General features: G+C 36.9%; 1 protein-coding gene across 4 annotated transcripts in view; it reads left to right on the forward strand.

Annotated features, from left to right (window-relative positions):
* The window catches only part of atf7ip (activating transcription factor 7 interacting protein), a 97,665-nt gene that overhangs the window by 22,294 nt on the left and 51,138 nt on the right, over positions 1 to 24,233 (forward strand). For 2 of the 4 annotated variants that reach the window (XM_016998165.2, XM_008122560.3), the window contains exon 2: positions 19,074 to 20,161. In XM_016998165.2, coding sequence (XP_016853654.1) covers positions 19,081 to 20,161 — 1,081 coding nt within the window. In that variant the 5' untranslated portion in view covers positions 19,074 to 19,080. Of the gene's footprint in view, positions 1 to 12,362; positions 13,017 to 14,700; positions 14,999 to 19,073; positions 20,162 to 24,233 lie in introns of those variants that run through there. The other 2 variants (XM_008122562.3, XM_062982874.1) reach the window with 2 other exon arrangements.

Here is a 24,233-nt window from a genome sequence, read left to right on the forward strand (position 1 = left end):
TTTTTAGCTCATTCTGCTTTCTATTACTTGTGATTTATATTGAGTTTTACTAGTATATTTCCAGAAAACTATACTGTTAATTGCAAATGATTGGGTATTTTAAATTGTGAGCATTTGGTGATCCTGACTAGTATTCCTTTAGGTTCATTCTTTTGGAAAAATGAAGTCTTGCTAGAATTAGCCAGTGGACATAATTTAGGACAAACCAGTTCAATTCACTTGTTTCCCCAAGTCAGTAATTTTATTAACACTTGGCTAAGTTCTGCCAAAATGTTAATTGGCTCTTGCTTTCGAAAAAAAGTTTATAAAATATTTATGTTGTTTGTTCCCTCAAAATTACAATGCAAAGTGTTTCAAAGCAAAAAGAATGTACAATACATTCATTTATTAATATTTTCTGGATAAATTATCCATAAAAGATCACTTATAACAGTTTTTATGCAAATTATGAGCGCTTAGACTGTCAGCTATCTAGATTTTTTTCATATATTTGAAAAATGTCTGGTAGTAACCACCATGTTTCTGAAAATATTCAACTGATCAAGTTATCTTGCTGGAGCAAAGAACTGTGATAAAAATGAAGCAGCCTTATCTGTGGGCTACCTTGCTTTATTCAGATATGAAATCTTTTCTCCCACAAAGTGTGTAATGCTTGTTAACCAGTATTTAATTAATTGTGGATTCGGTGCTGATATCCATCAAGCTAACATCTATTTTTAAGATTCTCTTACTTTGGTAGTTTTTTTTTCTTTAAAGAACAATTTCATTGCTTTTATTAAAAGCAAAAGTATTTTATTATAGAGGCAAATAGACCAAAGTAGCAAAAATATTAATATTATTATGTGAGTGGGCACATTCACTGCTTTCTTAAACTTGGATTACTAAACAAAGCCTTAGAACTTTATTATCCCTTTATGCCAGTTACAGTATAGATTCAGATGACAAGATGGCTTCATCTCTGGCAATATGCCCCGGAACAACTCCACACATTCAGTGCAAAGTATTTCTAGAACAGGGGTCTTCGAACTATTTAAATAGAGGTGTAACAAGATCAAGTGAAATATGAATTTATGATATGTGGTATGAATGAGAGGAATGAGTGAGTTAGTAAATTTGAAGACACCAGTCTGTATAATGTTGACTAATGGCCAGAGACCACTGTTCACTGGTAAATTGGACACACATAGAAAGGAGCAAAGACAAATCTTGAATTACTAAGTAATTACTAAGCTACTGAACACCCAGCAGTAACAATAACATTTGAGGTTTGGAACTGCATGTTTTCAGTTATCCACTTTTAGCAATTATATGTAGGACTGCCTGTTAAATAATTTGCATGTTTATATATCAATTTCAGATATTGCTAGCTTGTGTGAAGATCTGCTGTCTGGAAGGTACAGGGTATTAGATGTGGGAGGGAGGGAAGGAGGGAGGGAGCACATAAACCATCATGTTATCAGCATTGATCTCCTGCTTCAAGAGACAACTAGGAGAGAAGAGAAGAGAGAAAGGAAGAACAAAAGTTATCCTATGGAAAGGAGATCAGGAGCTTGTTTTTATGCAGGTGAAGGTGAAGGAGAGTCGGTCTGATCTGTGATGAATATGGTTATACTCCTCCCACTGCCTTCTATCCAATCTCCTACTATAATATGGGGAGTATCATTGGTATTGGTGGTATTTATATCAAGAGATGTATGGTCTCACACACCCAAGAGCCCAAAGAAGACTTTGAAGAATACAAACAATGACGGGATCAACAAGAACTCAACTTCTAGAAATCAAATGAGTTGGAATTTAGGACCAAAGGCAAGCTTGACAGCATTCCAAAATGATGAAACTTGTGTTTCAAGAGGTTCAATGGTTTGAGCTGGTCAGAAGTCAGTAGCATATTGCAGATCTTGCATTCAGATGTAATGTTGAATTGAGGTGACCATTGTGGCTCAGCAGAAGGCAGAGGGCGAAATTCTTCCCTATGGACCACTGAGGCTATAGGAAACAGCGATGGTTGCCGCTATCAAATACATATGGTGATTACAAGGTGGTCTATGAATGCTGGTAAAATAGAGGGAACGGTGTCTTCTCACACTGGTCCTTATAATTCTTGTTATGTTTCTTTTTTGAAACATCAAAGGAAGTATGTCTAGAGGTGGTTCATCCACAGCCTGCTGTAACTTCTTTGATCACAGTATCAAAGGTTCTTGGAGAGACTGCCCCTTTGCCAAATAGGCTGAATTGGCCAGAGAAGCTGAGAAGACTGTAGTTGGTGGAGCCGTTGAGATTGAAGTAGCTGGCATTGAGGTTGACTTCAATGAGAGAGTTGATATGAATGATACTGAGGACGTTTAGAACTGCACTGGCAAGTTGGGAGTCAGTGAAAAAGGCCTAGCTGACTTCTTCGTCTTTGAAGTACCACGTGAGCTTTGCCGAGACACAGGAGGCAGCTGGAGTGGTAATTCTAGTTCACATCATAGAGTACCATACTGAAAACAGACCAAGATCAAGGAATCCAGATAACAGAACAACCATCCTTGGCCAATATACATAAACAGTGTGAGTTAGGTGGAAGAAAGCACGTGAGAAGCCAAAAATCAAACCTAGTCTCTTCAAAGAAACCCAATGAGCCAATGAGCCAAGGTCCCAAATATGTGCTGTTGCTGCAGTGGACAAAAAGGAACAGAGGTTTCGGCAGGACCTGCCAACTTATATGGGTAGTGCAGTGGGCAGTGTGCCAAAATTGTATCTCTTGAGATCTAGAAGGTTTTGAGTCTGCTCTGCACAAAGAATAATCCATGTGTGTTTTTTCACAAATGACCACTCAAAGAACCACAGTTACAGGTAAGCAACCTGTCCTTTTCCCAGTTTCAAGGTGGGAAGGTACAACATTTGTGTATTTTGATCGTTGCATGAAGTCCGAATCTGTCTGTATCCGAGATGATCCCATCTACTTGAAAACTTTGTGAGAAATGAAAGTCATGAATCTGATTGAAAACTCCTCACAGCCACGGAATCAAGGCTCGACTTCTTCAACAGGAATTTCATTGTTTCTTTCTTCAGCATTGAGGAGGAATGTAGAAATTACCATATCCTTTAATGAGGCATTAGCAAGTTGCATATTATAAATATTGTTCTGGCTAATATCAAAAAGCCAGTTATTACACAGTAAGGCTAATATGAAAAGGCCAGTTAGTTCCAGTACTAATTCTGTCAAAACTTTGTAATCAGGGCAATCAACTTTATTTGCAATGTGAAATGCAAGTTGATTTTAGTGGACCTGGGAATAAATATGAAACAAAATTGCTCATTGCCCCAAAGAGTTCTGTTGAGCAAAATTATTATCATTGGTATGTTTCAGTAATAATAAAAGCAAAAAAAGCCCATTTTACCAAACTTATGTTTTAATAGATTACCATTTGTATTGTTTTTATTTATTCCCCTTGTGCTTCTTTTGGAGACTGGATGCTTTCCCCCTTCAAATGAGATACAACGATATCTGAAACAGCATAGATTGATCTCTAACATGTTAAGTTGGGATGCTTGTTGTTAACTTTTGTTATCACAGTTATAGTTACTGCCTAGTAGTAATGATAATAAAGGTGATATTTCATGTTGATCTGTGAACTAAACTTTAATTTACATTTTAAAAGCCTAGGTTCCTTCTTAATTGATATTCCTGCCTGCTTTTGGGAGATTACAAAGAAGCCCAACTAATTACTAGAAATGTTTGGAGGTTTACCTGTGAAACACTGCCCAAATGTATAAATATTTAAAACTTGTTGAATATTTTCATCTTTTTTACAGCTCACAAGGTTTATTGAGAGCGGTTGATTTAAGGGTGCACTGTGTGTATTTCATACAATACAAGATTTGGAATGGTGCATGTTAAACTCCAGAAGTTCTATAGAATATTTACTAACCGTATCAGGGGTTTTTTGTTATATTAGTTCAGGGTCCTGTCCACTCAGTACCTTGTCTGTCAAACTAAATTCAAGGATATTAAACAGGAAGAAACTGGGCCAGTTTTAAGGAAAATAATAATACAAACTTTATTGATACAATGATGGCAAGTGTATATATATATTTTTGAATAGTTTTTATTGAATTTCCAAATAAAATTTACAGTGAGAGTGTGAGAACACATAAGGTTTTTAGAAACAGAGGTGCAATGAGTAGATAGGAAGAAAAAGGAGAGAAACAGAGAAAAGAAAAGATAAAAAGTAAAACTCGTCACTTCCATCTCTTACACAGATACTTTAAATAGATACAATCTTTGATCCATTTGTTTGTTTATCTGTTCATACTTTCTTATTTAGTGTCGTGGCAAGTGTATATTGATCATAAACACAAGAAGCCTTATATACTTTTTCAGTGGTGTAACCAGATGTTCCATGGACCACCTTAGGACTTGCAAATGTCCTTCCAAATAGTAATATTTTTTTCTGGTTACCCAATTTTATAAGATATACATCAGCACATCATCACAAAATGCATATATTAAAATACATAGTGCAAGGATTAAAATACAATACAAATGTATATATACAGTAGAGTTTCGCTTATCCAACCTTCGCTTATCCAGTGTTCCGTATTATCCAATGCAGTTTTCCTTTTAGTAATCATTGTTTTTGTAGTCAATGTTTTCAATACATTGTGATGTTTTGGTGCTAAATTCGTAAATACAGTAATTACTACATAATGTTACCGTGTATTGAACTGCTTTTTCTGTTGATTTGTTGTAAAACATGATGTTTTGTGTTTAATTTGTAAAATCATAACGTAATTTGACATTTAATAGGCTTTTCCTTAATCCCTCCTTATTATCCAACATTTTGCTTATCCAATGTTCTGCCATCCCGTTTATGTTAGATAAGTTAGACTCTACTGTATTAAAATACAAATTCACAGTTTAAAATGGATTGGCTAGGTTTGCTAGAATAAATAGGTCTTTTGTTCTGTCTTGAATACTGACAGCTCATTTAACTGTCAAGCCTCTTTTGGCTACTCATTCCACAGTTTAGGGGTGGCCAATGAAAACGTCTTCTGAGTGACAGCTGCCATATGAGTTCTGAATCTTAGAATAAGCATCCCTTCCTAATAAGCAGACCTTCCTAGGTGTGAAGGTCTGAGTCCCCCTGGGGATATAGGCTGACCTATAAATAAATAAATTATTATTATTATTATTATTATTATTATTATTATTATTATTACTACACCAAGAGAAGGCGAATCTATAGATAGCCTGGACCTAAACCATGTAGGACTTTAAATATTTTAACCAATTAATTGGCAATCACTGAAGTGACTTTTGTATGGGTTATTATGGATGCAATATGTTCACTACTAGAAGCTCCTGTAACCAATCTGGCTGCCATGTTTTGATCTAACTGGAGTTTCCAAACTTGATACAGAGGTATGTGGCAGAGCAGAAGTCCAACCTTGAGTTTACAAGTATGCACCCTACCATCTTTAGGTCCTCAAATTCTCTAGTAAGGGATATAGCTGGCATATCAGCTCAAGCTGATTCTTCCCAGTGGAGTTTTCACTATTGAACTGTTAGCAATTGCTATAATGGAAATTGCAATCCAAAGGAATATAAAGCTGTTAGATCGGAAAGAGGAAAATAAGTTCAGTTCAGATCTCAAACTGAAATAAGTGAAAGATTCACCACCACTGATTTATTGTTGCTGTATGCATTCAGATATTTTTTTCTGATTTAGAATAATCCTTCCATGGGATTTTTTCTGGCAAAATTGATTCAGAGGAGGTTTGCCCTTGCTGCCTTCTGAAGCTGAGAGAGTATGGCTTGCTCAGTGTTAACCAGCAGGCTTCCATGGATTCAGACCCTGTCTCCTGGTATCCTGACTTAACACTCAAAACTACAGTAGAGTCTCACTTATCCAACATAAACGGGCCGGCAGAATGTTGGATAAGCGAATATGTTGGATAATAAGGAGAGATTAAGAAAATGCCTATTAAACATCAAAATAGGTTATGATTTTACAAATTAAGCACCAAAACATCACGTTAGACAACAAATTTGGCAGAAAAAGTAGTTCAATACACAGTAATGCTATGTACTAATTACTGTATTTATGAATTTAGCACCAAAATATCACGATATATTGAAAACATTGACTAAAAAAATGCGTTGGATAATCCAGAACGTTGGATAAGCGAGTGTTGGATAAGTGAGACTCTACTGTACTACACCACAACTTACACAGCACCTGTTTATATTTTGTGTTAGACAGGACATTCATCTTCACTACATGTAGAGTATGTTATGGCTACAGCTACAGTCTGTATGTAATGAATAGTTCAATACAGTGTTCCCTCATTACTTTGCGGTTCACTTTTCGCGGATTTGCTGTTTCGCGGTTTTTCAATAAACTCTAAAAGACTATTATAAATCATACAAAAATTACAATTTACAGCCTAAGGAAAGGAGAAGCCAAAGGGAGATAAAAGGAGCCTAAGTGGCAACGGGAGGAGAAGGAGGCGATTTATCAACACACGATTGGTTGATAAAGACTTAAAATAGTGTATAACTACTAAAATAATGTATAAATATTAAAATAAATGTAGTGTCCCTACTTTGTGGATTTTCACTTACTGCGGGTGGTCCTGGAACCTAACCCCAGCGATAAGCGAGGGAACACTGTACTCTCATTGCCATCTACCCAGTAGTCCAGTACATGTGTAGAAGAGAAACTGACTACTACTTCATCCATATTGAGTATAGAAGAATAGAGTGGGAAAGATGAAAACAGACATTTTCTAAAGGTTTAATTGTTTTTAAAAAGATTTGTAAGTTCGTTGTTCAGGGCCCACAGTGGCAGAATGAGTTAAACCCTTGTGTCAGCAGGATTGCTGACCAAAAGGTTGACGGTTTGAATCCGGGGAGCGGAGTGAGCTCCCATTTGTCAGCTCTAGCTTCCCTTGCAAGGATATGAAAGAAGCCTCCCACAGGATGGTAAACATCCAAGTGTCCCCTGGGCAATGTTCTTGCAGACGGCCAATCCTCTCACACTAGAAGCGACCTGCAATTTCTCAGGTCGCTCCTGACATGGGGAAAAAACGTTCATTGTTTTTTCATGGCTCAAATTTGTTCATTATGAATCTGTTAAAAACACAGGCTTTTTAATACATAGGCTTTGGAGAATTAAATAATGGATTAAAATATTCACATACTGTTTTAAGGTAATTAAAATATACTGATTTTGCAGGAATATGCGAATGTTGAGTCAATTATGTTCTTGTTTAGGCTACTGATCAACAGATATTAAATATGTATATTCTGAAGTTCTTACTCAGTAAGATGAGGGTTCCTTTATGTTATTTTTTACTGTGCCAGCTAGCCATAACATCTTTCTAGCTTGATGTTAGCTTCTGTCATGGACACTTATCTTGTCCAGAATGTCCCAAGTACTCATTTTCTGATCAGAAGAAAAAATGATTGCAAACATTATATGACAATATTTTTTATAATTTTATGTCTTTCTGTATTATTAAAAGGTACCAAGATTATCCAGCCGTTTAGATTTAAATGTTAATACTGAATTGCTAACAGGTTTTGTGTGCTCCTTTCTGTTGTCCTCTATTATGCATTTTTCTGCTACTGTATGGCATTGGGGAGGTCTCACACTGCATATACTTCTGTACAGGCAACTGCTAGCACTGCAGCAAGCAGTACGAATAGCCTCATTCTAAAGACTTTTCATTGCTGCTGGCTTTTTCAGGCTATATTCTTTAACAGAGAGAATGCAATTCCTCCAGGAATATTTGTTGTGTGAACAAAGATTTTGGCCTGTCCTATTCCACATATGTGGGCGACCAAAGAAAAGATCATGCTGTGATCAGGTGTTTAGCTAAAATGCAAGATATTTTGCTTGTATGAAAACAAGTAAGGTTTGTTCTCAAGATGGCCGACCTAGAAGTGTTCCCCTGGACTTTTAGTACATAAGCAGCTGAGCTGAGGAGGAGGTTCGCTTGATGCATGTGTCAGGCTGGCTCCAGGTAAGAAAACCAGTGCCTTTATAGTATTTTGACAGGCCCTGCCAAGATCTTATTCAAGGGTGGAAAGGGAAGGTCTGTGTCTCTCTGCTTCTATTTATTCTTCCTTGAGTTTTAAAAGCTTTGTTTTTTTCTGCGTTTTACGAGGATATATTACTGACCTACTTAGATTGCTGGAAGCAGACACATATTTTATTTTAAAAACGTCAGCAGATTAATTTGGTCAAGATAGTTCAAAGTTGAGTTTAGGAATCTCTTCATAAAAATATAATTGCTTTAATTTTTTTGAAAATATTGTTATGATAAACACATTTATAAAAATCTACATTGTCTCTCCAAATGTGTAACAATAAGAACTTGCGATCTGTCTCTGTTTTTGAAAGGTAATAACAATATGATAATGATAAGGGAGTGTCAGTAGGTAGAATCAAATTTGCAAATAGAAATCCTGATAATATAATAAGAAAGTACTTATCCCACCTCTAGATGTATTGCGAAATAAGTTTCTAGTCCTCATAATTTCCTGAAATTTATTAAAATTATATAAAGAAGCAACCCACCTAGAAAGAAAGCAAAGAGCTAGTTAAAGGCTGAGTCAGATTGTCATTCAGATTGTAATTAATATTAGATAAGTATAAATGTTGGATGGCGCCCCCAGTGGCGCAGTGGATTAAACCACTGAGCTGCTGAACTTGCTGACCGAAAGGTTGGCGGTTTGAATCTGGGGAGCTGAGTGAGCGCCCCCTGTTAGTCCCAGCTTCTGCCAACTTAGCAGTTCGAAAACATGCAAATGTGAGTAGATCAATAGGTACCGCTTCTGTGGGAAGATAATGGTGCTCCATGCAGTCATGCTGGCCACATGACCTAGAAGGCGTCTATGGACAATGCTGGCTCTTTGACTTAAAAATGGAGATGAGCACCAATCAACCCCCAGAGTCGGACACGACTGGACTTAATATCAGGGGAAAACCTTTACCTTTTATAAATGTTGGATCCTTTATAGCAACCACCTATCATCTGTTTGTATCCATCATGTTGTACAAACTGCCGACTCTTGATTTCTGCAGTAATTTTATGGGCCAAGATAAAAATGGATTACTTAAACAATTACTTTAATTTCTAGAATTTGAGAGTCAGGATTTAATAAATTGGTGGTTACTAAACAGATCATAGAATCATAGAGTTGGAAGAGACCTCATGGACTATCCAGTCCAACCCCCTGCCAAGAAGCAGGAAATCGCATGTCATTATAGCATTAAGAGAGTAGCATTAATGTTTAAAAGCGATGCAATGAAACATGTTTTTTCATATCTGCGCAGGATCCTTGAACTAAATTATTACAGATAGGGTTTTCCCTATTGTAAAGGACCCAAATACTTGAAAAAAAGCTACGGACAGTGCGATTGCTGTTGCCCACTTTTGGTCTAACACTATTTAGCTGTTTGTGATTCCTTTATTTTATCGCTTTTAAACTTATTTATTATGCAATGCTTTTGACATGAAATAAATAAAATGAAAAAACATGGGTGATCATCCCCCACATTGTTACATGGTGGCAATATGGATGTCCGTGCTTCAGTGTCTCTGCTATCATATATCCTGCCTTTAATCAGATTAGATCTAATGATCTGGACCCAGCCAGAATTGTAGATCTAGAGGTGTGGAGTCTGATTTTTTTCAAGAACAACGACACATAGTCCCTTTGTTCCCAGTACAGGCAACTGAGGGTTTGTGTGAACCTAAGCAGCAATATGAGGTCTTAGTGCAGAGACCATTCAAGGAGAAAAAGTAGGGTGAGAGGTGAACATGGCATACCCTTATTTCTCCATTGAATTGAAAGTATGTATTCTTCCTGTCTTGTATTGTGATAGGTGGTATTAGAGTACCATAATAATGCAGCTCCTGCCGTGATATTTTAATGCCAAGCCTTAATTGACATAGAAGCTTGCAGATATAAATATATATTTACTACCTAAAATTTCCTTTTTAGCCAAGTCATTTTGAATTTTTTGTGTCATTTTGTGAAATGCTAAAATAGTGGAAAAATTACATTCTGAAGATTGAACTGTATTTCCTGCCTTTAAATTAGCTTTAAAAAGGAAGTAACCTCAGAAAAAGTTAATACTGATGTTGAGCAGTTTATTTGAAGACAGCATAAATCACTGTGCATTCAGATTAGCTGCACATATGCTTTTGAAGTTCAGAGAGCATTGTTGTGTCAAAGTTATTTGGCGAAGAGCATGTACTTTTACTATTGTAACTGCACATAGTGGGAGAAAAGTCAGATTTGTGCCCTGCCCCTGTTCCTGCCCCCTTTCCAATGCTTCAGATCGATTCTATTTTTAGCCTTGTTGCCAGGCAGACCTCTCTCTACTTCCTGCCGATTCTCAGCCTCTGGTATTGAAGGGATTATACAAAGCAATTTTCAGCAGCCAATCAGAGTGGCTATGCAAATCTTCACTCAGTTTTTTAACATGAGGCTAGTCAAGTATACTTTCTGTAGCCTGTCTTGCTGCTAAGGTGGCAACATGGCTTCAGGGGACTCTTAATTAAGAGTATCTTTTCTACACTTGCAAAAAACATTGTCATTTTTAATACAAAAACAAACCAGTAGGCTACCAGGGGGAAAAAAGGTGAATCAGTATTATTATCAGACTTTAATTTACCATGTCCCTGAAATGTCTCATCCCTTCCTACTTGATCCCCATTTATGACTTTGGTGTGAGGTTGGCTGTGATCTCTATCTGTGACTGTGCATGTGCAATCAGGTGCATTTCATTTCCCTCATGAAAGAAATTCTTCTCAGTGGATAGAAGAAGTAGGAAAACAAGATGTAGTTTCTGAGAAACAAATCAGATGCAATTTGGGTAGGTATTCAGTTTGCCCTTTTGTTAATTAACATTAAAAACGCTGTAATAGAAAAGGAACTAATATTCCTTTATGGCACTTTGTTTCTTAATGTTGACTCTTGCTATACAAATATTTATATCAAATTTTATTATTGGATTCAAAAGTGTTTCTCATGATGACATCAAAATGTTGTGAAATGAGGTGTTACATACAACTATAAATATACTAAAGATCACTGTTGTGTCATCATGGCCTGTAGCGCAAATTTCGACTTTCATGAAAGAATGTCATTATAATTTAGATTTTTTTTGTTTCCATCAGCACATTGTCCATAGTAACTTTAATAATAACAACTTTATTTCTCTATCTCGCCACCATCTCCCCAAAGTGACTCGGGGTGGCTTACAAGCGGGATCAAGCCCAATAAAACTAAGTTAATCAAATAAAAACATTTTAAAATATATGACAATATAATTAAACAATACAGCAAAGTGTAAAAACATCATTAAAATAAATCAAAGGTAATCTCTGTAACCAGAAACCAGGAATATAATGGGCATATCAAAATTGGAGAGGGCGGGGCCAGAGCTCAGGTAAAATGCTGGCATCCATCTTGTCAAGAGCATGGCAAAGTTAAATGTACATCCTGAAGTATGAAATCCATCAAAATGGGTGTATTCATTAAATACAGAACATTTTTTTAAAAAGTATTTTCTCCACATTGAATTGCTTTTCTCTAGGAACTTATGACTGTGTGTGCATGTGTATGTGTATGTGAGAAAAAGTTGCTGGTTTATGTTGTTATGTATAAATAGATATAAAATAGGTAAGTATGGCATTGTCCCTTTTGCCTGGTCTAATTAATGCTTCCAATAAAGCAAGAATGTTCAGTATATATTTTTAAAAGTGTCTTGTGAGTACAAAAGCAATTCTACTCCTGGTTTATGCACCAGCAGTGAAATGTGGTCATAGGAGAGCAGTGGGAGGCACATGAGAGTGACAACCCCTTTCCCAAGTACATTCATGACAAGACTAGATAATATTTTTTTTTGCATCCATGAAAACATGAGTAGGCATATGCTGACATGGCACAAGCCTCCGACTGAGAGAGGTACATACTATTATAAATTCATAATTCGTGTCCAAACCACAGAGGGAGCAAGGTTGTAGTATGCCAGACCTTCAATATTTTTCTATTTTCCAACTCCTTCATAGATGTAATAACATCTAAAATGGCAGCGTACGACATTTAATTATGACCACATAAATAATCTGGCTACTTAGAACGTGAAATATATTTGATAAAAAATTCTAAACAACTTCCCTTAACTCCTAGAAATATATGAAACAGCCTTGGCATTTAAAATTATAAATTTTGATTTATGACATGCCTCCTGACTGATTCCACTAAAAAATTGCTTCTGAATTCACAATTCTGGGAGAGGAGGACATGAAGAATGGACAGCAAGTTAACAGGATGCTGGAGGCCCATACAGGTGAATGATAAGCCATTACAGTCCTTTGATTATTCCAGCACCATAGGATTATGGTAGTTTATCAACCACCATTTGCAGGAACATACTGAGCTAATGTTCAAAAGTCTCTTTTTTGTGTGTTACTGGATCTCAGGTTAATGTGTAGCTTTTAAATGTTTAGGCGTGGAAGACAGTTTGTGTATCTCACCAATGTCAGAAATGTGTTAAGATTAAATCAGAATCAGTCTGATTGATTGATTCAGTCCTTGAATTATTTGCAGAGAATATATGCACTCCGATGCATTTCTTGCATAGTATAATACCTTTGTGTATTTGAAAAAACACGTAAATTTATCCTTAAATGTTAAAAAGGTTAAAAAACTGATAATTAACTTCTAGATTCTTACAGCAATTAAAAGGGTTATGCCTTAAAGTAATATAATAATTCACTGTTTAACTAAATGTTATGTAGTGATTTTCATATATTTTCCTTGTTGCTGGGCAGAACAAAGAGTTCTCACTTCTGATTGGTGGTTGGCTTTCCATTTCCTTGAGCCAATCAGAATGCATGAATTTGAACAGGGAAAGGAATCCATAACAATGAAGCAAAGCTACCGATTTATTTTTCCTGTGCGAAGATCACACAAACTAAGAGTGTGACTACAGCTGGCTCCCTCTTGGGTATGTTTCAGAAATTACAGGGTTTCAAGAAATTAGTGGGAGGAGGACTGCTATTTTATTTTTCCCTCCCTCATTCATGCTTCTTCTAAATATTGGAACATTGTACAAAGAAAGAATGCTATACGTACAACTGCTATGTGCTCCAATTTATCTGAATTCGTTTCTTAGGAAGTAAAATCGGCAACATAAGCGCTGATATTGTGATTACAGATTTATTTCATTTCATTTGAGGTGCATGCATTTATTTCTGTTTGAAATATATGTTCTGAATTATTTTTAAATGGAGGACATAAATGTAGAATGGCATTTATAGAAAATGAATACATGTTTATAATATTAAAAGCTTCAATAAATCTATATAATTCTATATTAACACACACATATACATACATACATACATATATGGAATATTTTGCATTTTTAAGCAGAATTAATAAGTTAACAGAAAATGAGGTGAGACAAGATATATATGTAAAAATTGCCAGATAATCTAGGACACTATTATATATACTTCTACATATTCCTACATGTTAGAGTTGACACACACAGAAGCAGTGGTCATTGTGTAAGTAAAGACAATTGGAATAGGTTATTTGGAAATTGTCCATCCAGGTTCAGAAAAAGAAGTGTTGCATTTTTACTTGTAAGTTATAAGATTGTAGTCTGTGAGTTTTAATCTAGAACAAAATACAAATGACCATAATTACCATGCAGACAACATTAAAAGTCAAGCAGACTTACTGACATGATTTTAACCAACACTGTATGTTCACATAATTTCCTTTTAACATGCTCCTTTTGTGCATTGGGAAAATGTCATTTGTTTTTGCATGACTAACAAATGCTGTTCTAGAGTCCTGATGTGTAGAGAACCACTAAACAGTCATTTTGGATTCTAGCTCATACTGCTTTCTTTCTGTAGCCTTTTCTAGTTCTCTTTCTCACTCTTTTTCCCCCTCTGCCTGTTACCAGGCAGAACCCAAAGAACTAGCAGCTGATTGGCTAACCCTTTCAGCAACTCAAGAGCAGCTCCCATGAGTTTATGATTATACACTAAACCATAGCAGCTATGCTAATACCTTCCTTTGTTGCCACGTAGCAGTGATCTCTCTCTAGGGGAAAAAATACAGGGGAGATGTGGAAATTGAAAGCTACCAAGTTGGGCTGGCAAGGGTCCTTTTGGATATCATTTGTAAATTAGAACATTGAGTTTTGCCACATAACCTGAATTCTTATTAAGAACATGTAATTAATAATTTTGAGGAATGTCTGGCAATGGCGCTGGCTTTGTTCAATGCGGGAAGAAGTACTTAGGCAAACATAATTTTGACTAATATCTATACAAGATTTTGCAAAAGCGATATATAAGGTCTCATTTGTATACTGTCCTTTTATAAGGTAATTCTTTATGACTGTAGAGTGTCCTTTTTTTGAAATAAAGTTGTTGATTTCTAGCAGATAATATTTCTTAGTATGGGATACCAGAATAGGCATGTCCTTAGGGCGGTTGTGACTGTATAGTTTCCTTTTCTTGAAATAGAGCTGTTGAATTCTGACAAATACTGTTTCTTAAAATGTAATGTCAGAAAAGGCATATTCTTAGGAGGAAAGCGTTTGAATCAGTAAATAAAACTAAAACCTACTAAACATAATCTGAAGTGTCAAATTTGCAAAAAGTATTTTACACATTATTTTGAACTTGGTTTATGAATTATTAGAAGGAGAAATTACCGCTTTGTAAAGTTTTTAGTATGGTTGTTATTAGTGGCTAAATGATGCAGCCATGGTCTTCAAGGACCAAATGTGAATATAAACATATCTATGTGTAAGATCATTTTTTCTAGAATACCTCTATTCTTTGGAAACCTTTTTTTGTGTTAGGAGCGACTTGAGAAACTGCAAGTCGCTTCTGGTGTGAGAGAACTGGCCATCTGCAAGACGTTAAAGAGGACTACTGATTGGCTTGCACAGATATAACCAAAGTATGTAAACTAGTCTATTGTGATCTAATTCCCTACTGTTTTGTGCCCCCCCCCCCTTCACTTCCATGAGACATTTGTTGAGTAGCTACAGTGTGCACCCTTGTGGACACTGAATGAAATTGTATTGTAGAGTCAGTAGATTTTTTTAACATCTGATTTAATTAAATCTTGTACGTTGGAGCTTGGGCAGGTCATATATGTATGTTCCTTTGAGTCTTAAATCTGTAGAAAAATATAAGGCACATAAACACACCTAAATGAGTTGGACTTCTGGCTGAAAGCAGGAATGGCTAAGCAAACCACATTCATGGTTTGTTTCTTCTAATATCCAGAACTATCACTCTGGCTCATCTCTCCCCAAACAAGCAAGAGTCATATGTTAAGAATAAGCTGTAATTTAAGAGTCTGAGTTGAAAACTGAAATGTCACGGGAAACAAACCATAAATGGAAGTTCAGTGTGCATAACTCCTATTACCACAAGTATGGTGCCACATTCCAAGTAATCTAGAATTTCTGTAATGATTGATAGTTGTCATATGCAGAGATGAAATTTTCTAAGTGACTAAGAAAATGGAAATCAACTTTTTTGTTAAATGTTTTGTTTTTGTGTTTATTAGCAACATAATGATTGGTATGATGTTTTAGTACTTACACATCACTCAGTAGATGTGCCTAATTATAAATGTATGTTGTACAGAGCTGAGATGAGTAAGTAACTTCTGGATTTATTCACACTTTTGCAGTTACAGCTTTTGCATATTTATTGTAAAAATTATGTATTGTATAACCATGTTTTGGTTTTAAAAACTACTGGGCAAAATAGATAATTGGAATGCAGATTTTAGTATTTATTCAACTAAACAAGATCTGCCAGGGAATGTAGCAGAAGTTTGTAATTCCTGTTTTAATGTTTTTCTACTGTGTACAATTTGATTAATAGAAACTTGGTAGCTAACTGTCAGATACATGTTTGATGCATGCTACATGTGCTAAAGTTGTTAAATGTTTTCTCTTAACCCAAATAAAAAGTTTGGTGGTATTGCTGCATGTTCTTCCCTGTGAACCAAAAAAAGACTGTAGAAACCTATTCTTGATCCGCCTGTTCATTCGCAATGAGGACATCAATTTCCATATGGCAAGGGTTGGCATGACACGTTTCTGCCTTTCACCTTCCATTCATGCCACTTCAAATTCCACAGCACTGTTTTGTTTGTTTATTTATTTATTTATTACATGCATTTATACCCCGCCCTTCTCCCCGAGGGGACTCAGAGCGGCTGTTGGTAACAGCTGACCTCTTGTTAGAATGCTCAAGAACCAGGGTTTCCCAGTTCTCTGTGTCTATGCCACAGTTTTTATTTTTAGCTTTAAGCCCATCTTTAAATCTCTTTTGCTATCCACCAACATTTTGCTTTTTGTTGTTGAGCTGAGAGTATAGTAACTGCTTTGGCAGATTAGGCATTCAGACAACGTGGCCAGTCCAGCAAAGTTGATGGCGAAGGATCATAGTTTCAGTGCTGATGGTTTTTGCTTCTTCCACAATACAGTGTTCCCTCACTTATTGCGGGGGTTCCATTCCAGGACCTCCCGCAATAAGTGGAAATCGATAAAAGTAGGGACACTATTTTCATTTTAATATTTATACATTATTTTAATTGTTATGTGACCTTTCTCCCTCTTGCAAGCCCCGGGGAACTAGTGAACCCTTCCCTACCACTGCCAGCTGGGCCCTTGCTCTGACCCACCATGTTGCTCTGGCTGCCTCTGCTGCTGCAGCCAGGGAAGAAGGAATGTTGCTCCTGCCGGATGAGTGAGGGAGGGAGGGTTGGTAAAAGAGTGAAGGTCAGTGGCGGCAGAGCTTGGAAGAGGCAGCCAGGTCCGGCTTCTGCCGCCGCTCCAGCCGGGTCACGCCAGGTAACGTGGAGGACTCGGAAGAGGGGGTGGAGTCCTCCACGAGTGCTATCCCTACGAATGTCCCAATCCTCAAACACTCCCTGCTTCATTCGAAAAAATGCTGCACTTGCAAAATTCAGACAGTGTTGTATTTCCAGGAGTCCCCAAACTTTTTAAACAGGGGGCCAGTTCATGGTCCCTCAGACTGTTGGAGGGCCGGACTATAGTTTTTAAAAAAAACTATGAACAGATTCCTATGCAGTGCACACTGCACATACCTTATTTTGAAGTAAAAAAACAAAACAGGAATAAATACAGCCTCAATGTTAATCATAATCATAATAATAAAGAGGGTTGGAAGAGACCTTTTGAGCCATTTAGTCCGCAGGGGCCAGATAAATGGCTTCAATGGGCCGCATGTGCTCTCCCCCCCCCCCCCCCCCCGGGCCTTAGTTTGGGGATCCCTGTGTATTTCAATGTCAATGTTGACATTTGTGGAGAGGTGGTCGCCAAGGTAGCTGAAATGGTCAACATTTTCTAATGTTACACCATTAAGCTGTATTTGTGGCATTGCAGAGGGATTGGCTGGTGACTGCTGAAGGAGCACTTTGTTTTATGTTCAATGAGAGACCCAGCTTTTTGTATGCTTCTGCAAAGGTGCTTAGAGTGACTTGTAGGTCTTCTTCTGAGTGAGCACAGACTACACCAGTGATTCCCAAAGTGGGCGCTACCGCCCCCTGGTGGGCGCTGCAGTGATCCACGGGGCGGTGATGGCCACAGGTGCATTTGCCATATGCATTAATACATATATCTTTCTGTTTAATTGCTATTAAAAAAAATTAAAAATTAATTTCCAGGGGACACTGAGTAATATTTTTTCTGGAAAGGGGGCGGTAGGCCAAATAAGTTTGGGAACCACTGGATTACATTATCATTGGCATATTGTAGTTCTATAACAGACATTGTTGTTACCTTGCTTTTGGTAAAGGGGTGGTAAAGGAGCAGTGTAGGTAAGGCAGCGGGGGCCGTGGAGGCTTCCCGCACAGATGTTCTGTGTAGGCGAGGCAGCGGGGGCCGCTATATTAACTCTATAGTATTCCAGAACAAAATATTTCTAACTACTTGAAACAGGACAACACTTTGCAGACCTATATTTATTTTAGTTTATTTTTTGGTGCTCACATTGTCGTAGTTGGCCTTAAAATAGGCCCTAACCTGTGCTCAGTGTCATTCTGTTTTCCACTATCTTAATTCTGTTCATTGCCACCAGTTTCTCCATGAGAGGGAACAGTAAGAGCATTGTAAAATCAGGCAGGGCATTGACACACTTGCCTTCGGAACAACAACAAAATTGCCAAAAGTCACCAGGAAAGCTTCTGGATCCATCAGTCCTATGGGGCATATTATTTTAATTAGTTTGCTTTATATTGGCTGTAAGTTACAGTGACCAGACCATCCGTAGTGGGAGTTGGTGGGATCATGACACAGGATCATGACACAGAATTCTTCTTATTTGGAATAGTTTTAAAGATAACCCAGAGATAACTTAATACACTGTATGTGATTAGTAGTGTTTATAGACCTGGCCCAGGGGTATTTTGTTCTTTAAAGCATTATTTCCTTATTATTATTTTTTCTTTTTGTGATGTTCTAGTTGGGTTTTTTTTACTAATGATCCAGGATTTCAGAGCTTGGTTAGCAGAATGTGAATTCTTAACTTTTCAAAATATGAAAATGACGTTAATTATGCATTTACATTTAATTTAATTAGATTTTTTAGTTACTGTTGAAACAATTAAATTGATTTTTCTAGATCTTTTTTTTCTTCCCATGAAACTTAACGTGCTGTATATTGGTTTGCTCTGTAGTTTTCCCATCAGTCACCAAGCAGTTGCAGATAATTTGTATCAACTGTGCTTTTGCATCAGGCTATTATTTGATACACTTTATGTTGTCCTTAGTGTTAAAAAGAAAGAAAATCCAAAAGATTATTTAAAAAGTAAAAATTAAAAATTAAATTATAAAGGGTTCTCTAAATTCCAAATCTGCGTATCAATTCATATTAATATGTCAGTTTTTTCAAATACTAAAGCTGATAGGGAAAGATGGGGTCTTTGAAATGTATGTAGCAATGCATTATTATAGTCTTTGTGGTCTGAAAATATATATTTTATTTTTTAGGATCAAAATGGAAAGCAATGAAGAGCGTCAAAAAAAAGTGTTCAAGGCCCGCAAAACTATGAGAACCAGTGATCGTCAACAGCTTGACAGTGTGTATAAAGTGAAGGATGAGCTTTTGAAAACCACTGACATTAAGTTGTTAAATGGGAAACATGAAAATGGGGATTCAGATCTCAGTTCCTCTTTATTTAATTCTGATTGTTCTGAGGATAAAGCAGTAAATGGTATAGAGGATTTAGGACTTGACTCTGAAGAAGTAAAAATGGATTCTGAAGAAATTATTCATACCAAAAGTCCAGATATCAAAGAGAACCAGGCTGATGACCTGACTGCCAGACTTGAAATACCCCCCAAACTCCCAACTGTGTGCATTGGTTCTGATCAAGTACATGAGGATACCAGAACTACTTTAGACACTGTCCCAGAAGTCCAAGTACTTGACTGTGATAAAGACAAAAAAATCCAAGAAGAGATTAATATAAAAAATGATTTGGACCACAACAACACTTGTGGAAAGGATGACTTGGACCAGAAAACCATGTCAAGTGAGCCTGAAGTAAATTGCAATGTTAATGAGTATGTGGTAGAGCCAGTAGAAACAAAGGAGTTAGCTCCTGCTCCTGATATGATTGTGGAAGAAGAAATGAATACTGAAGAAACTATTCTAAATGAGAATATTGGTGAAGAAGCAATATCTAGCAGTTTGGATACAGATGGAGACCCAAAAGATGAAGAGGCCCATTCTGCAGAGCTTACAGAGGGTAGCATTCCAAAAGCTGTAGAGGATGAAGGAGTTGAAAATATCTTGGGAAATGCAGCTACCATGGAAACTGATGAAATTATTCCTATTTTGGAAAAGCTTGCCCCAGCAGATGAGTTGAATAGTTTCTCCAAGTCCATCTTGCTTCCAGTGGAACATTCTAACTTGGATGCTGAGGATAAAGTGGAAAACTCAGTCAATTCTCCATCCAAACCTGAAAGTACTGAAAGTTTGCCCAAAGAAGCTTTCTTGGTGCTTTCTGATGAAGAAGAACTCTGTTGTGACAAAGAAGCTGAAGTGATAACACCAAATAATGCAAGCCATTCAGGTACATAGTATTTCTTTTCTGTCTTGCTCTTTTAAAAAGTGTTCCATCATATCTCTTTGTTAGTTTGTACATACAGTAGAGTCTTGCTTATCCAACCTTTGCTTACCCAACGTTCTGTATTATCCAACACAGTTTGCCATTTAGTAGTCAGTGTTTTTGTAGTCAGATTTTCAATACATAGCGAAGTTTGGGTGCTAAATTCGCAAATACAGTAATTATTACATAACATTATCATGTATTGAACTGCTTTTTCTGTTGTAAAACATCATATTTTGGTGCTTAATTTGTAAAACCATAACATAATTTGATGTTTAATAGGCTTTTCCTTAATCCCTCATTATCCAACATTTTCGCTTATCCAACGTTCTGCTGGCCCGTATATGTTGGATAAGTGAGACTACTGTACCTGTTAAGTAAGCTAGTTGCAGTTACAGTAAACTGTTAGAATTCACATAAGGAATTCACATGCTTTGAAATTGTGCTGTGTAACACAAATGATCACCAGCATTCTTTGACATCTATTCATAATTTACTAATGTATTATTATTTATGCATTTTCATAAATAACATCTCTTAACAACAAAAGGAATTTAACTGTGAAATAATGACACATACACCTGATCATGAATGTAGAATAACTGTTCAATACTTTGATTATGCAATGTCAAGGATAGACTAAAGTAGTGGGAGTTTTGAATCCTTCCAGATACTGTGCAGTAATTCTCTGCATTTCTCACTATTGATTGTGTTGTCTGGGCACATTGCAGTCCAATAAATTATGGGTGCTGGCATGATTGGTGGTTTAAATGTAGGCCAAAATCCAGCATCATGAAGTGCATGTATGCCGTTTAGCTATATCTCCCAATGCTGCCCTCAAAAACTCGCCTTATAAGCAGTGCAGCCCCTCTACCACCACAATAATTTCTGTATTGTTAAGAGACCAGATCAATGTGTTTGGGTGCATCGAGCCATTTTCCTACAGCAGAACCTGATGCATGAAGCATCTGTAGATACCCTTCAGCGGTCTTCAGGACATTCAGAGATTCAGCTACTTAGACATTGCTTAACTCATTCTCCAACAGCAATGACCATGTTGAAGGTGGGGTGGGGAAGAGATTTTGTTATTGTGTAATTGGAACAGAATCAGACTTCCATAACGATAAAAAAGTGAATTACGATGGCATAATGATTTATAATGTCATAATTTGCAAAAAGGTGCCATTATTATTTGTAAAGCTTGAACAGTACAATGAGCATAGTACTGGAAAATAGATGGCCAGTTCCTCAAAACAAGAGTCCTCCTGTAATTACAGTTTAAAGGACCTCATAACGAAAATTTGCTAGAGTGAATCTGAAAGCTATCCTAAACATGTAAAATTCATCCTGCTAGTGACTGTGCTTCCTGGATTTCTTTCAGTTAGATCATGTGAGCAATAGCAAAAAACTGCATTGCTATTTGAATGCAGTAAAATTACATTTGTTATAGTGCCTGTGCTTTAGCTTTTGCTTGTTATGTAAACTGCTTTGAACAGTAAAGATTGGAGAAGAGCGAACTTCATCAGTGTGGTTTTATTTTATGTGACAACACTAGTAGACAAACTCTACAATATTTGACTTTATCAAGGTATGTTTGTGTGTGTTGGGTAGTGTATGGACAATTTCCCAGCCTTGAGCCTCTTCTACAAAAAAGGATTTGTTATAGAACACATTATAAACCCATTGGAGTCCATTAGAGATATCCTATAACAAAAAATTAGGTATGTAGAATTATAATCAGTTTTGCCCCTTCTGTGCTTCTGTGTGCATTTCTCCTATGTTGGGCAAAAGTTTCAGTACAAAGTTTAATTTTATACGTCAGCATCATCTTCTTGAATACATATTCATTCACCTGTTTGCCTGCCAAGAAGACTTTATTGTGTTCTTTTATACAACTTCACCTCCTAAAAGTCCCTTCGATCCATATATTGTTTCTTCCAGGATAATTAAGGCCGTCAGAATTCCTTCAACTTATGGAAACTTGATAATTTTATAGGGTTTTATTCAACAAGGAAAACAGATGGTTCGCCATTTTCTTCATCTCGAGTACAGCATCTCATGTGCTTTTGCAGTTGCCCTGAGCAAGCATAGTTTCCAGAAGATAGGAAACTCAATTATTTGAGTTACCGGATATTAGTAATTAGGTCCCTGTTTTCCAGGAAATAATGGATTTGCGTTTTGGATAGAACTGATGAAAGTCTGACAATAGGCAGACTACTTGAATTTGAAGTAATAAAATGAGATAGAAGGTATATTCCAATATGTAAACCAGATGGAAGGCCACCCATTTTTCTATCTTAAGTTGCCTTCATTGTGTCCAATTTTGGGCACCACAGTTGAAGGGAGATGTTGACAAGCTGGAAAGCGTCCAGAGGAGGGCAACTAAAATGATTAAGGGTCTGGAGAACAAGCCCTATGAGGAGCGGCTTAAAGAGCTGGGCATGTTTAGCCTGCAGAAGAGAAGGCTGAGAGGAGACATGATAGCCATGTACAAATACGTGAAGGGAAGTCATAGGGAGGAGGGAGCAAGCTTGTTTTCTGCTGCCCTGCAGACTAGGACACGGAACAATGGCTTCAAACTACAGGAAAGGAGATTCCACTTGAACATCAGGAAGAACTTCCTCACTGTGAGAGCTGTTCGACAGTGGAACTCTCTCCCCGGGGCCGTGGTGGAGGCTCCTTCTTTGGAGGCTTTTAAGCAGAGGCTGGATGGCCATCTGTCGGGGGTGCTTTGAATGAGATTTCCTGCTTCTTAGCAAGGGGTTGGACTGGATGGCCCATGTGGTCTCTTCCAACTCTACTATTCTATGATTCTATGATTTGGCTATGTTTGCCTTCATTACATGATACATGTTTCCAATGAATACAGGTAAGCAGAAAATGAAACCTGAGGTTCAAGTTATCACAATACTGAAAAGCCACAGTCAGTGCATCTCTACAGAAAATATTCCCAGTGCTTTTATGTAAATGTTCAGTAATATTGGGTACAGCACCTAACTCCTGAGGAACATGGGGCAAAATGTCTCATTTTCAGTGACTATGTGGTCAGATAGACGTTACCCTCAACTTCCGGGTTCCATATAGCCCAGAAGAGTCAGGAAATCAGTGCTGTCAGTTATGCTTTAAGACACTTAAAGGAGAATTAAAAGATTGAGTTCTGCTCAAATACTTCTACTAGAATAAAAAGTCTATTTTAAACACTTTCTGAATCTGAAATAATTTCCCACTGGATTGCCTCAACCAGAACAGTTGTTACCATTTTATATTATTTAAGATTTCTATATACTGCCATATTCATATTTCACAGTACTGAAAAATTTAAAGTTATTTCACACAAAATAAAAAACAAAACATCAAACCTTATTGATATAATGTAACAGTGGAATAAGATGTCTGTATCCAAAAGGTTAACCCTCTGTATCCAAGTGTTGTGTACCCACAAATTCAACCAATGACAGCTTGAAAATATTTTGTTAAAAAAACTCCAAAAAAAAAAACAAATTGTACACTCACAGATGTTCAGGCAAACCTCACTGTATCTTCCTTCTATTTCACAGTTCCTCAGATGATCTCTGTCACTCATATGAGTTGTTCTCCATTTAACATAAGAGGCATTATTTTAGTACACTCTTGCATATAATGGAACTTGAGTATCCATGGATTTTTGTGTCCACAAGAGGTCCTGGAACCAACTCAGTATCTATTAGGCCAGATTCAAAATAAATCAAAAAGTATGATCAAAAAGGCCTGGTTGAATGGAAGTATGGAGGGAAATGCTTTACGCTAAATGCTGAAAACTTTGCTCTGGAAGATCATTCTAGAACCATGTCCTATCCATTTGTGTTGACCTGTAATTGTTCATCCTCCTGGTACCCTCCCATCTTTTGGCAGAAAACAAATTGAAAAGTGTCTGAAAAATAGCATATCAGTGACAAATGACTTTTAATTTCGAAGACTTGGATTCCTCTATCTTATTAGGATGGGTTCTGCTGGTCACGTGCTAGAAAGAATACCTGAGCTTCCTTCATTTTTACAC

This window comes from Anolis carolinensis, chromosome 5, assembly GCF_035594765.1.
Source record: "Anolis carolinensis isolate JA03-04 chromosome 5, rAnoCar3.1.pri, whole genome shotgun sequence".
NCBI lineage: Eukaryota > Metazoa > Chordata > Lepidosauria > Squamata > Dactyloidae > Anolis > Anolis carolinensis.